At 37.2% G+C, this 14964-nt stretch overlaps 2 protein-coding genes across 5 annotated transcripts in view; one reads left to right on the top strand and one right to left on the bottom strand.

The window, feature by feature from the left end:
* Nucleotides 1–14964, top strand: part of XKR9 (XK related 9) — a 178618-nt gene that overhangs the window by 33675 nt on the left and 129979 nt on the right. The window lies entirely within an intron of this gene.
* LACTB2 (lactamase beta 2) overlaps nucleotides 1–14964 on the bottom strand; it is a 55655-nt gene that overhangs the window by 22635 nt on the left and 18056 nt on the right. For both annotated transcript variants that reach the window (XR_008528008.2, XM_024250996.3), the window contains exons 4-7: nucleotides 7765–7943; nucleotides 4620–4768; nucleotides 2278–2359; nucleotides 1556–1644 (exon numbers count right to left, since the gene is read on the bottom strand). Coding sequence is in view for 1 of the 2 variants with exons in the window: in XM_024250996.3 (XP_024106764.3) it covers nucleotides 1601–1644; nucleotides 2278–2359; nucleotides 4620–4768; nucleotides 7765–7943 (454 nt within the window). In the remaining variant the exon portion in view is untranslated. The remainder of the gene's footprint in view (nucleotides 1–1555; nucleotides 1645–2277; nucleotides 2360–4619; nucleotides 4769–7764; nucleotides 7944–14964) is intronic.

The raw sequence follows: 14964 nt of genomic DNA on the forward strand, positions 1-14964 counted from the left end.
TCCACATTCTTGCCAACACTTGTTATTTTCTGTTTTTTTAAAAAAATTTTTAATTTTTAATAACAGCTATCCTAATGGGCCTGAAGTGGTATCTCAGGGTTTTAACATTTATCTAATGATGAATATCTTTTCATGTGCTTATGGGCCACTTGTATATCTTTTTTGGAGAAATGTCTATTCAAGTTCTTTGTCTATTTTTCAATCAGGTTGCTTTTGTTTTTGAGTTTATAGTTATTTTGTAATAAGAACCAGTTCTAGGAATATGGGTCTAGGTCTTCAAAGCATGAGAATAAGTGTATTAGGATGAAAAGGCTAGGGACCTTGGGAAAAGAGGCAGAAAGAGGTGAAGCTGCCAAAGAAAATTAAAAAAATTTTAAGTCTGGCTGGGTGTGGTAGCTCATGCCTATCATCCCAGCACTCTGGGAGGCTGAAGCAGGGGGACTGCTTGAGCCCAGGAGTTCAAGACCAGCCTAGGCAACATAGTGAGATTCTGTCTGTATAAAAAATAAAAACATTAGCCAGGTGTGGTGCTATGTGCCTGTAGTCCCAGCTATTCAGGAGGCTGAGGTGGGAGGACTGCTTGAACCTGGGAGGTAGAGACTGCAGTGAGCAGAGATTGTGCAATTGCACTCCAGCCTGGGTGACAGAGAGAGAGACTGTCTCAAAAGCAAACAAATAAAACAAAAAAAATTTTTTAAGTCTCACTCTTTAGGGAAGAGTAAACAAAATACACTCAGGATTCTGGGCTTATTTTAGTATTGTAGTTTGAGAACTGTATAAATTAAGTAAGCATTGGTGGACTACCTTGTGAACCTAACCACTATACAAGAATACTACTTATATAAAAATATAAAAAATGCCCTATCTTATAATCCTTTAATTTAAATGTAAACTTTTCGTACCTAATTCACGTATAAGCTGATGACTATTTACATACTAAGATTTAAACTTGGAAAGTATGTTGGTTACATTAATGGATTACAGAAATAATTATTTATCATATAATACTTTAAATTGGGAATTTAATATTTTTCAATCACCAAAAATTCATTTGCATCAATCATTTGTGGTATACCAGAATAAGAAAATACACATGATACAGAGTTATGGAACCAATAGATAGTCATGATATAATTGATAGAAACATCAAGACAAAGCAATTATGTACAGATACAGACAAGGGTTGAGGAAAGAGTAAAGGTGCATAGAAATCTGTGCTGTTAAACAAAGTAGCTATAGAAAACAGTATTACTGATCACTAGTAATAGATAACTAATGACCAAAAATAATATCAACTTTAAATTAGATAAATTTTATTATTTTTAAAGTAACCATTTTATTTAATCTACTGAAAACTGAAAAACTATTAGATTATGAATTTTTGGTAAAACGTTAGAAGACCAAGGTTAGAGAAATAACCTATCATATGGTTGTATAGTGTAATTTACATATTTTAGCATAAATATAACATTATTTTAAAGTATATCTAGGGTTATTTTTAATGTTTTATACTTTTATATTCTCTATAAAATAACCTATAGTTAAGAAAACATACCATTCTCTCAAAGCAAAATAAAACAAAGCTTTCTTTAATCTGAAACTAAAGATGAGCTTTCCATTTCTTGTCAGGATCCGTGTTGCTAACTGTAGAAAGAAAATCAGAGAGTAAAAATTTAACAATAGATAAGTAAATGCACTGGATTTTAAGTTACCTTGTGGCTAGAAAAAGCATTCATTCTTAAAATAATTTTGTTGCTCAATATAAAGTTGGGTATTTTCGGTACATGTAAAAACATTGCTAAGGCTTCTACATCAAATTCAAGCTTAGAATTCTGGATTTTAAGGATTACATTTCTATAAAGATTATTAGTTTGACAAACTAACACTAGAAAATAATTACATAATTACTGCTTTGACATCTCTGAGTTTACTACCTTTACCACTGTTTAAAACCTTTGGTTGTTCCCAAATCTACCACATGTAAAATTCTTCATGGTTTTCGGGTCTGGGAGAAGAGAAGTTATCTTCCTACTACATGTCTTTGATTGCCATTCTGGTGGGTAAGGATTGGAATTCCAACTGAGATTCTAATTCCCATGGGAGCTTTTGGTTCCAACTGGCCCTGTGCTACTGACCTTCCTAGCGCCTGTCCCTCCAACTTAAAGTGATATTCATAGGAGAACTCTGATGAGTATTATTTTTCCTCGAAGGAAACTAAGGCATCTGTAAAAATATTTTAAATGCTGGTAATAGAAGAAAATTTGGAAGCATACTCACATATTTTTCCTTCTTTCTCTAGTTTTTTCAAATGAAGTAAGAGATTATGTTTAGCCATTTCATGTAAATTCTCAGGAGTATTCTAAAAGAAAAATGAAGGTGAAAAAAATTCCTATTTTTTAAAAAAGAACACAGTTAATTTTTTTGAAAGCTTTGAAGAAAAGCAAAATGTAACAAAAGTTTATCTTAAACACATTTTTTTTTTTTGAGACAGAGTCTCGCTCTGTCGCCACACTGGAATGCAGTGGTGCATCTCGGCTCACTACAACCTCCGCCTCCGGGTTCAAGCAATTATCCTGCCTCAGCCTCCCGAGTAGCTGGGACTACAGGCGAGCGCCACCACACCCAGCTAATTTTTGTACTTTTAGTAGAGACGGGGTTTCACCATGTTGGCCAGAATGGTCTCGATCTCTTGACCTTGTGATCTGCCCGCCTCGGCCTCCCAAAGTGCTGGGATTACAGGCGTGAGCCACTGTGCCTGGCCTATCTTAAACACATTTTTAACAATTTCACTTTGTATACATCTTGTTTTATATTCTATATATACTCCTATAGATAGAATAGGTTGTAAGCACCATAAAGACAGTAGCAGTATCTTTTCTTTTTTTTTTTTTTTGAGACAGAGTTTCACTCTTGTCACCTAGGCTGGAGTGCAATGACGCAATCTCGGCTCACTGCAACCTCCACATCCCAGGTTCAAACTATTCTCGTGCCTCAGCCTCCCGAGTAGCTAGGATTACAGGCATGTGCTACCATACCCAGCTAATTTTGTATTTTCAGTAGAGATGGTGTTTCTCAATGTTGTTCAGACTGGTCTCAAACTCCCGACCTCAGGTGATCCACCCGCCTCAGCCTCCCAAAGTGCTGGGATTACAGGCGTGAGTCACCGTGCCTGGCCCAGTAGCAGTATCTGTTTTGTTCATTACTGAATATTCAGTATTTAGCATAATAATACGTAGCAGAAACACATTAATATTTTATGAATGAATAAATGTAAACATTATTCTTAGAAAATTTTCATGATGCTACAGAGAGTTGGCCCTATAATTTATTTATTAGGTTACAGGGTAATATCTTTGTATATTTTAATTTAAATTTAATTTTTTTAAAAAAGTTTTTGGGCCGGGCACAGTGACTCACGCCTGTAATCCCAGCACTTTGGGAGGCTGAGGCAGGTGGATCACCTGAGGTCGGGAGTTTGAGACCAGTCTGAACAACATTGAGAAACACCATCTCTACTGAAAATACAAAATTAGCTGGGTATGGTGGCACATGCCTGTAATCCCAGCTACTCGGGAGGCTGAGGCAAGAGAATTGCGTGAACCCGGGTGGCAGAGGTTGTGGTGAGACAAGATGGCGCCATTGCACTCCAGCCTGGGCAACAAGAGTGAAACTCCGTCTCAAAAATAAAAGTTTTTGAGATACAGTCTTGCACTGTCACCTAGGCTGGTGTGCAACGGTGCGATGTTGGCTCACTGCAGCCTTGACTTCCCAGGCTCATGTGATCCTCCCATCTCAACCACCCGAGCAGCTGGGATCACAGGCATGTTCCATGATGCCTGGCTCATTTAATAAATTTTTTGTAGAGATGAGGTCTCACTATGTTGCCCAAGCTTGTCTCGGACTCCTGGGCTGAAGCAAACCTCCCACTTAACCTCCCAAAATACTGGGATTACAGGGGTGAGCCACCATGCCTGGCCACAAAAGCTTACATTTTTAACCTCTAAGCTATGCTGCCTACACAGCAGACATCTAATAAACATTTGCTGAAAAACTGAATTATGCTGACTGCTATATAGTGCTGTCAATACAGTGATATTCTCAGATGCCAGTGAGGTGTAAGTCTCTTTCCCTACATACTAACTTTACTCATGTTCTTTGATTTTTTTTTTCTTTTTCTTCATTGTTTGGCATTGCTACTACTTCTCACTGCTTTGCCACTACTTCTCACTGTTAACATTCCAATATTTGTGTCTAGCAGGTCACCCCTCCTCTCTTGGTGCAGGCTAGGACACGAGATAATCAAGATGGCTAGAATAATGCAAAAATTATTACAAAATGTAATCATCAGGCTGTTGGTAGTTTCTCCTACATAGTTAGGCAGTTTCTCCTACATAGTTAAGTATATAAAGTTCAATGATGGCTTGAAATGGCTATCTTTGCTCTCTAAGGCCAGTTTTTGTTGAATTTTAGCACTGTAGAAAGTTTAGGCTGCTGGTCTCGAATCTAGAAAAGTGGCATAACTTCTGATCTGGGATATAAGTTTATCGTTTCTATAGTCTACTAAATAGATAATTCTAATACATTTGTGGCTACATACAAATAAGAAAACTGAAAATTACCTTGTAAATAATTTTTACAAGCTCCATTACTGTAAATGATTTCTCAAAGTTCTCACGAAATAATGTAAGTATTTGTTGCTCTCGAATATTTCTGTGAGAAATGTATTGTTGAATTTTAGCTTCAGCATTATGAATTACTGGGCCATGTCCTGAATTAAAATAATTATAAGAGTTACTTCAGCCAGATAAAAAAATACTAAGTACAACAGAAGCTAACTCACTCTATTTAAAAATAATTCATATGATATATCGAAAAAGTATACTAAATCTCAAATATGAACTATTTGGAAAGCTATACAGGTGAAAGAGATTTAAAAATTATATACAATGCCCCCCAATTAGAAAATTATAGCAAATACAATCTATAGAAAATACTGTGTACACTAAAAATATGGAATAAAAATTTAACAATAAAACACAGCAATAAAAATAGCAACTACAATAATAACAATAGGTAATGTTTATGGAGTGCTCACTATGTGCTAGGCACTGCCCTAAATGTTTTACATACATTATTCTTACAAGAATCCCATGAAGTAGGTACAATTATTACACATTTCTTATGGCAGAAACTGAGACATATGGAGGGTAAATAATCTGTCCACAGTTATATAGCTAAGAAGGGGTGGAGTTAGGATTCTGACAGGATCTCTTAACCACTCTGTGTTCTTGACCATTAGGCTAAGCTTATAAAATACTGCAAAAGGACAATGTAAAAAGCAGTTTGATGTACATGACCAAGCTCTATTAAAAATTCACAAGACCCACAGTAAAACTTTAAGAATCCTATGTATAGGCTTATGTATGTCAGAAATTTTGACAACCCAGATTAAGTTATACTATAATTTACTTCCCCTTTAAGACAGTACACATTAATATTATATATTATATAAGTCTGCAAGAATGATGTTCTCAAATATTTGAGAACAAAATATCCAGAAGCAGGCTAACCTATTATGGGGTCTGGTTAGACACAGACCTATCATTTATTTGCTGTGTGGCTAATAAATGAGGAAGTATCTAAATCTCTCTAAGCTGTTTCTTCTGCTGTGTGGTAAGGAAACCACTACTTACTTTACAGGGTTTTGGTGAGGATGTCAACTGTAAAGGCCCCTACACAAAACCTGATGGCTAGAAGGCTTTAATATATGGTAGCTATGGCTACAGAGCATAATTTACATATAAACAACTGCTGTGCTAGTAAGCCCATTCACTGGATTCACTAAAGCACTCTAGAATCTTTACTAGGTAGCCTCTCATTAGCTTAGCTTGAATGTGAATTCACTGAACGTCTGCCCTCTTCGCTTTAAAAATAGCTGTCTTTAGCAAAAGCAAAGCAAAACAAACAAACAAACCCCCCCAAAGCTATCAGCCCGCAATCCTTTAATGTCATCATATTAATCTAAATGCCCAGCTCTACTGTATGTTTTCTATTCCCCCAGCAGTAGGAACTCATCGCAGAGTGTAAATGTGTTGAAGATACTGGATGGATGGATCTTTCAATGGCTTGGTTAGGAGCAAGTTAGAAGAACTTAGAAAATTAAGTGACCTAGTCCTTTTTTCCTTTTGGGCCTTTTTGTTGGGTCCTGTGTCTTAGCTTTTTTTTTTTTTTTTTTTTTTGAGAAGGAGTCTCACTCTGTTGCGTGATCTCTGCTCACTGCAACCTCCGCCTCCCAGGTTCAGGTGATTTTCCTGCCTCAGCTTCTTGAGAAGCTGGGATTACAGGTGCCCACCAAGACGCTTGGCTAATTTTTGTATTTTTAGTAGGGATGGGGTTTCGCCATGTTGGCCAGGCTGGTCTTGAACTCCTGACCTCAGGTGATCTGCCTGCCTTGGCCTCCCAAAGTGCTGGAATTACAGGCGTGAGCCACTGCGCCTGGCCATTTCTTAGCTCTTAAGATGAAGGGGAGATTGATATTGTAGAACAGTCTAGTGAGATCTGAGACACTAACATATTTCTTTTTCCGGAGAATGGAAATAAAGATACCATTTTACAGTTGATATAGAAGCTACTGGTATTTCAATATTGTAAATTAAAAAAAACTAAAGCTCAGAGGTCAAACATTACCCAAAGTTACACAGCTAAAATGTGGTCCAAATACAAATCGAGTTAACAAAAATAACTGGTTTATGGAATGAAAATATTTTCCCATTTCAATGTAAGTTTATTTCTTTTTAACAGTTCTATTAATAACTGTATGTTGAAAAATAACCCTCATATCTTTATCAAAAGTTACGGCTCTTGGCCTTCTCTTTAAGTTTAACTGCACAGCTAGACAGGACTTAGGGGTGTATTTTCTTTCTTTTTTTTTTTTTTTTTGGAGACATAGTTTCGCTCTGTTGCCCAGGCTGGAGTGCAATGACAGATCTTGGCTCACTGCAACCTCCACCTCCCAGGTTCAAGCAACTCTCCTGCCACAGCCTCCCGAGTAGCTGGGATTATAGGTACCCGCCACCACGCCTGGGTAATTTTTGTATTATTAGTAGAGACAGGGTTTCACCATGTTGGCCAGGCTGGTCTCGAACTCCTGACCTCAGGTAATCTGCCCACCTAGGCCTCTCAAAGAGGGATATATTTTAAAGAAGTAGTTTATATGTTTTTTTTTTCCCCCCAGACAGAGTCTTGCTTCTGTCACCCAGGCTGGCATGCAGTGGTGCGATCTCGGCTGACTGCAACTTCCACCTCCCAGGTTCAAGCGATTCTCCTGTCTCAGCCTCCCAAGTAGCTGGGATTACAGGTGTTCGCCAACATACTCAGCTAATTTTTTTATTTTTAGTAGAGATGGGGTTTCACCATGTTGGCCAGGCTGGTCTTGAACTCCTGACCTCATAATCTGCCCGCCTTGGCATCCCAAAGTGCTGGGACTACAGATGTGAGCCACTGAGCCTGGCCTTATATGTTATCTCTTCAAGGCCAAATACATACAGAGACAAGCCAAAATGAACCTTCCTCATCATTTGACACAAATGGTTTGCTAGGTTTGAAAAACTACCCACTTTGGCATGCCTGTAAACCCAGTGCTTTGGGAGGTTGAGGTCGGAGGACTGCTTGAGGTCAGGAGTTTGAGAACAGCCTAGAAAACATAGCAAGACCTTGTCTCTATTTAAAAATATAAAAATACAAAAAAATTAAAAAATTACCCACCTGGATATATAATATCAGCTTTGATTTTCAATAACTCTTTTAAAGAGTTCATATAATCATAGAGGTCTTCAAATACGGTTGTTCCTTCCCCTAGGATGCAATCTCCAGAAAAGATAGCATTTTCCTCTTCTAAGAGTAGAGCCATATGATCATCAGTGTGGCCAGGTGTATATAGAACTCTGGTTGAAAGAAGAAATAAGGAATAATAACAATTATGAACTCAAGCTTAGGAGAAATTTTGAGAAGTAAATTCTTCTCTATCCTTATCTTTATACACAAATAAACAGATGAGTTAAAAAGCTTCTTTTTTTTTTTTCTTGAACCCACTGAAAATTATCATTAGAAAATTCTCTCCTTTAACTAAACCAAGATTCTCACTCTGAAGTAAAATTTAATACTTTTCCCACCCTTTTTCTTTTCTTTTTTTGAGACAGGGTCTCACTCTGTTGCCCAGGCTGCAGTGCAAAGGCAGGATCACAGGTTACTGCAGGCTCAATCTTCTGGGCTCAAGTGACTCTCCCACCTCAGCCTCCTGAGTAGCTGGAACCACAGGTGTGGGCCACCAAGCCTGGCTAATTTATTTTTATTTTTATTTTTTGTAGAGACAGGATCTCACAATATTGACCAGGCTGGTCTTGAACTCTTAGACTCAAGCAATCCTACCACCTCGGCCTCCCAAAGTGCTGGGATTACAGGCATGAGCCACCTCGTCCGGCCTCCTACCATTTTTCTTATTTTATAAATAATAAGCACCGATTTTAACAAATTTGGAAAATAGAAAAGGAAAGTGTTTAAAAGAAATGAACATCAACAATCATTTCTATTCCTCAGAGGGAGTGCTTTCATTATTACAGAATATGTATTTTTTGATTTTCTATGCATATTTATATTTTAAAAACAAAACTGTGATATTGTTTTAATACCTGATTTTTTGAATTCTTAACTTATTATATTGTATTTTCCTACATTATTATATGTTTACATCATTTTATATATACACAAACACACACACACACACACACACTCACATATACATATATGTTTATTTATTTTTGAGATAGGTCAAGGTCTTGCTATGTTTTCCAAGCTGTTCTCACCCAGGCTGAAGTGTGGTGGCATGATCCTGGCTCACTGCAGCCTCGACCTCCTGGGCTCAAGCAATTCTCCCACTTCAGCCTCCCGAGTAGTTGGGAACACAAGTGTGTACCACCACACTTGGCTAATTTATTTTTATTTTTTTGTAAAGACAAGGTCTCTTTATGTTGCCTAGGCTGGCATCAGTATATACTTTTCAAAGACAAGTATTTAAGTGCTTAGCATAGTAGATGGCACAAAGTTGCATGCTTAATAAATGGTAAAAAATTTATTTTAGTAGTTATTATCTAAAAGCTTAAAAGAAACTTTCTTAACAGGCAGAAGGTGGTCAGAAAAAGACTTTTTTTTAAAAATTATACTTTAAGTTTTAGGGTACATGTGCACAACGTGCACGTTAGTTACATATGTATACATGCGCCACGTTGATGTGCTGCACCGAGTAACTCGTCATTTAACATTAGGTATATCTCCAAATGCTATCCCTCCCCCCTCCCCCCACCCCACAATAGGCCCCGGTGTGTGATGTTCCCCTTGCTGTGTCCATGTGTTCTCATTGTTCAATTCCCACCTATGAGTGAGAACATGTTGTGTTTGGTTTTTTGTCCTTGTGATAGTTTGCTGAGAATGATGGTTTCCAACTTCATCCATGTCCCTACAAAGGACATGAACTCATCCTTTTTTATGGCTGCATAGTATTCCATGGTGTATATGTGCCACATTTTCTTAATCCAGTCTATCGTTGTTGGACATTTGGGTTGGTTCCACGTCTTTGCTATTGTGAATAGTGCTGCTATAAACATATGTGTGCATGTGTCTTTATAGCAGCATGATTTATAATCCTTTGGGTATGTACCCAGTAATGGGATTGCTGGGTCAAATGGTATTGCTAGTTCTAGATCCCTGAGGAATCGCCACACTGACTTCCACAATGGTTGAACTGGTTTACAGTCCCACCAACACTGTAAAAGTGTTCCTATTTCTCCACATCCTCTCCAGCACCTGTTGTTTCCTGACTTTTTAATGATTGCCATTCTAACTGGTGTGAGATGGTATCTCATTGTGGTTAAGAGCTTCTGCACAGCAAAAGAAACTACCATCAGAGTGAACAGGCAACCTACAGAATGGGAGAAAAGTTCTGCAATCTACTCATCTGACAAAGGGCTAATATCCAGAATCTACAATGAACAACAAATTTACAAGAAAAAAACTAACAACCCCATCAAAAAGTGGGCAAAGATATGAACAGACACTCTCAAAAGAAGACATTTATGCAGCCAAAAGACATATGAAAAAATGCTCATCATCACTGGCCATCAGAGAAATGCAAATCAGAAAAAGACTCTTTAATCTATTTTTTTCTCTCTAATTAAAAATTTTAAGACAGAGCTGTTTTTTATAAATTTTACCCTATATAAGAAATTTAACATGCTTTTATTTCCTTTTTCCTTTCCTCCAATTTTCAGTTTTTGTTGACAAAACTGATTATAATACTTTTAAAGTATGACAGGTATTTTATTTCAAAAATTCTTATTTACATTTATATTGTTTTGTAACTATGCCAACAATAAACCAGATAAACAAAAAGCTGAGTTCAAATAATCTGTTCTGCAAAGCCCCCCTGACTTCTCAGCAATATACAGACTTAATTCTCTGTCCTGGTCACCGTTGCCTCTATATTCTTCTTCTACTTTGAATTATATGTTATTCTGTAGGCTTCACATTGTTTTGTTTACTATTCTACCTCACAAGGTTATGAGTTCCAGAAAGGCAGGACTCTTATCTCATTTTCATTTTTATACACTCAGTACTTGGCACTTAGTAGTAGTTAATTTTAGTAATAGATTGCTTTCCATGTACCAGGCAGTGTCTTCAGGGATTTACACGTATTACACATTTAATCCTTACACTACTTTGGGTTGGGCATTTTACATTTTACATAAATAAATCACAACAAATAGCAATAAATGTCTGAAGGAATATGGTTTAAATTATACTTTATTTAGTTTAATAGGATAATTACCTGCTATTCTAGTCAGTATTGAGTTTTTATGTGCTTGGAATATATATATCTCTAGATATATAATTTTTTTTTTTTTTTGAGACAGGGTCTCACTCTGTTGCCCAGACTGGAGTGCAGTGGTGTAATCTTGGCTCACTGCAATCTCTGCCTCTCAGGTTCAAGCAATTCTCCTGCCTCAGCCTCCCGAGTAGCTGGGACTACAGGTGCCCGCCACCATGCCTGGCTAATTTTTGTATTTTTAGTAGAGATGGGGTTTCACCATGTTGGCCAGGGTGGTCTCAAACTCCTGACCTCAAGTGATCTGCCCACCTTGGCCTCCCAAAGTGCTGGGATTACAGGCGGGAGCCACTGTACCCAGCCATGCTTGAAATATACTTAATAAATCTTCCCAATAATGGAATATTTTGTGGGAATAGGGTAAATGTGATGACATATAGATGAGTGATAAGTGACTTATCAGACAGGAGAAAATGGAAGCCTAAATAAGCAGCAGGGAAAGCTGAGAACCAATCAGATTTGCACTGCAGAATTCCTCAAAGTCTAAGGATTTAGGAAATCTGCAAGTGGAGGGTGAAGTGGAAGGAAGGTGGCTGAAATAAGAAGTCTGTTGAAAGTCTTTTTAACAAACATTCAGATCCTCAGAGTCTCTTCCCACTTGGAGTTGAGAAGTGCCCCAATCTCACTAAGGGAAATGGTGGAGGTTTAATCTTTGAAGAGGGTAAAACAGAGGCATAGATGGAGGAAGTGACAATATACTAAAAAAAAGGAAGATTACAAGAATATATGTAGATTCCTATGCCTTCTTTCCACACTCAGATTCTATAATTCTGGCAGCCAGGCCTTTACGCTACATGAAGATTAGAAGAGTCTTTTTCTAAGTTATTTTACCAGTTCAGGAAGAAAGGCTCTACGATACCAATGTTGGAAAGTTCCCAACTGAAGAGCTCATCCAGATTATCCCACAGTGAGGCCTAAAGCCTATGGAAGACTCCCCCTCACATTCTCAGAGCTCCCAAACAGCTCTGTAGTTTCCATCAGAACACAATTAGTAAACATGAGAAGATAATCAGGATTACTAGGCATCTAAGGAAAGTTATGTTGAAGGCAGTGAATAAAAATGAACAAGCAAACAAAGGGTGTTAAGAAGAAAATTTCCAAAACAACCAAACCCCACAGAATATAATATCCTTAGCAAAAAAAGAAGAAATTGCAACTATGAAACAAGAATAGGTTAGTATAAAAGGAACATTTTGGGAACAAAAAGTTTCTGAAAATTACAAATCTGAGAACAGAAATAAAAACATGTAGTAAGATTAGGCGATAAAGTTAACAAAAATCTCCCAGGAAGTATAGTAAAAAGGCAAAAAGATGAAAAATGAGAGAGAAAAAAATAAAGTTAGAGTAGTACAGGAGTTCTAACAAAATAATAGGAATTTTAGTAAATGAAACAGCGCAAAAGAGATGAGAGAAAATAAGCACTTCAAGAAAAATTTTTGGAACTGAAGGACATGTTTCCAGACTGAAAAGGCCTATCATGGATTGACAAAGACTCGCTTTGACTAAAACTGTAGTCAGCTCCTCTGGGTTTTTTCTGATGATGGGACTCAGAACACACTACTGCCAAAATATGGCACCTTTGCATGCTGAGGTAGGATCCTTTGATGAGGTAGTGATTCCTTTGATGAAGGAATCACTGTGAAATTTCAGGATACAGTGGAAAAGAAGGAAAAAAGCAAAAGCCAGGGACCAAAGAAGTTCAGCAATCAGAAGGGCTTTAGATTTCTCTATTGCAATATTGAAACCAGAAGGAAATGAAACCTTGCAGACAATACCGAGAAGGAAAAATACTTCCAACTTAGAATCTATACTCATAAATACCTTAAATAAAGTTAGATGAAAAAAGGATACTTTTAGACATCTAAGGTCTCAAAAATTCACCATTTCTCAGGAAGCTACTGGAGATGGGTTCCCCTAAAACAGAGGCGGTTTTAAGACAGTTATGGGGCACTGGAGAAAGGAGATCCAACACTGGAGAGAGGCAAAGGGAAGCCCCAGGTGAGAGTGCAGGGAATTCTGAGATGACACCAGCACCAGGCCTGGAGGAAAACAAGCAGACAGGAGCAAGTTATTAGCTGGAAGGCTTAAAGGGTAGGTTCTTTCAGAAGATTAAATTGAGAGAATCCATGATGCATTTAAACACCCTAAGGGAAGATATATATACTCAGAGTTAAATTAGTGATAAATACACAGAAAACTATCCAAAATAAAAAGCAAAAACAATGACTAACTGCAGGAAAGCAGGAAAAATAAGGATAGTTTACTACACGGTTCAGCTGTAAATAGTGTCTACAGTCATAACAACATCAACACCGAATGCTGATCTAACCAGCATTGACATTGAGAGTTAGAGGACAGGAATGGTGCTCAAAAGTGGGAGAAGAGGAAAACCCAATTCTGATTTTTTCATAGTGGAAAGTTAATATCTCAAATTGAAAAATAAGATGTAGGAAAGAATCAAATAGTCCTCTAAGATTTGTAACTGTTACTGCCCCACTGCTTAATTTCTTTCTCCCTAGACGCAACCACTTTCACCTCTTAGCTAATCATTTGTGTCATTTGTCTGTTTGTTCCTGTACAACAAAACTATACCATTAAAGGTAATTATGTGTGTCTCTCTTCCTTGAGACCCTGATGAGCCTAGCCATGATATGTAAATGTTTTCAAGTTTGGATTTTAGATTCTAGAAGCCACAGTAATAAGTAAACCTTTTGAAAAATGTTTTTAAAAATTTTATTTTTTTTTAAGAGATGAGGGTTTACCCTGTCACCTAGTCTGGAGTGCAGTGGAGTGATCATGGCTCACTGCAGCCTTGAACTCCTGGCATCAAGGGATCCTCCCACCTTGGTCTCCCAAAGAGCTGGGATTGCAGGTGTGAGCCACCAGGCCCAGCCTAAGTAAACCTGTCTTTCTACAAGATGATCTGATTATAGTTTAATTTAGAATACAAAACTCGTTTAGGCCAACCTTATATTAAAAAAAATCTATAAAAAGTAGTATACAGAAATAAGCATAAAGTTGTTTGTGTTAAGCTTAACTCACAGGACCACATTATTAATAAGCAACAGTGAAGCTCTAGTAAAAAGATGTGTGATTGTCATTAGAAACTAAAGGTTCAGTATTTTCACAGGATAATTCTACCAAACATTTAAAGGTCAGATAATTTTACTACTATGTACTTAAACTCTCCTGGAGCATAGAAAAAGGCCAGGTGTGGTAGCTCATGCCTGTAATCCCAGCACTTTGGGAGGCCGAGGCCTGAGGTCAGGAGTTCGAGATCAGCCTGGCCAACATGGCGAAACCCTGTCTCTACTAAAAATACAAAAATTAGCTGGGCGTGGTGGCGGATGCCTGTAATCTCAGCTATTCAGGAGGCTAAGGCAGGAGAATTGCTTGAACCCAGGAGGCGGAGGTTGCAGTGAGCCAACATTGCACCACTGCACTCCAGCCTGGGCGACAGAGTGAGACTCCGTCTCAAAAAAAAAAAAAAAAAAGAAACAGATAAAGCCCCAAACTGACAAAGGTACAAAAAGAAAAATACTTACTACCCAATTTTATTACTATTCTAAAAATAATAACCAAAATATTAACAAAGAGAATCCAAAAGCACATTGAAAGATCATGACCAAATAAGGTTTATTAAAAAATGCAAGAATGCTCCAATATTATAAGATCCCTGAAAATCATAGTAAAGATATGGAGGAAACTAATAAGTTCATCTCCCTAGATAGTGAAAAGACATTTGATAAAATTCAACTCTTAAATAGAAGTATTTAAGAGAACTGAAATGACTATAACTTAGGGAATTTTCTCCTTTGCCATAAATATAAAAATCAACCAAATCCTTAATATTAAATATTGAAACTGCAAAGACTTTAAAAAGTCTAATAATATAATAGCTATAAGGTATAAGACATGAGATACTAATGGAAGCAATTATTTTTGAAAGGCCAATGTCTGACATTAAGAACTATTATGCTTTTATAGTTTCCAAGTATATATTTCATATATTGCAAACAATTACTATA

Source organism: Pongo abelii, chromosome 7 (genome assembly GCF_028885655.2).
Source record: "Pongo abelii isolate AG06213 chromosome 7, NHGRI_mPonAbe1-v2.0_pri, whole genome shotgun sequence".
Taxonomy (NCBI): domain Eukaryota; kingdom Metazoa; phylum Chordata; class Mammalia; order Primates; family Hominidae; genus Pongo; species Pongo abelii.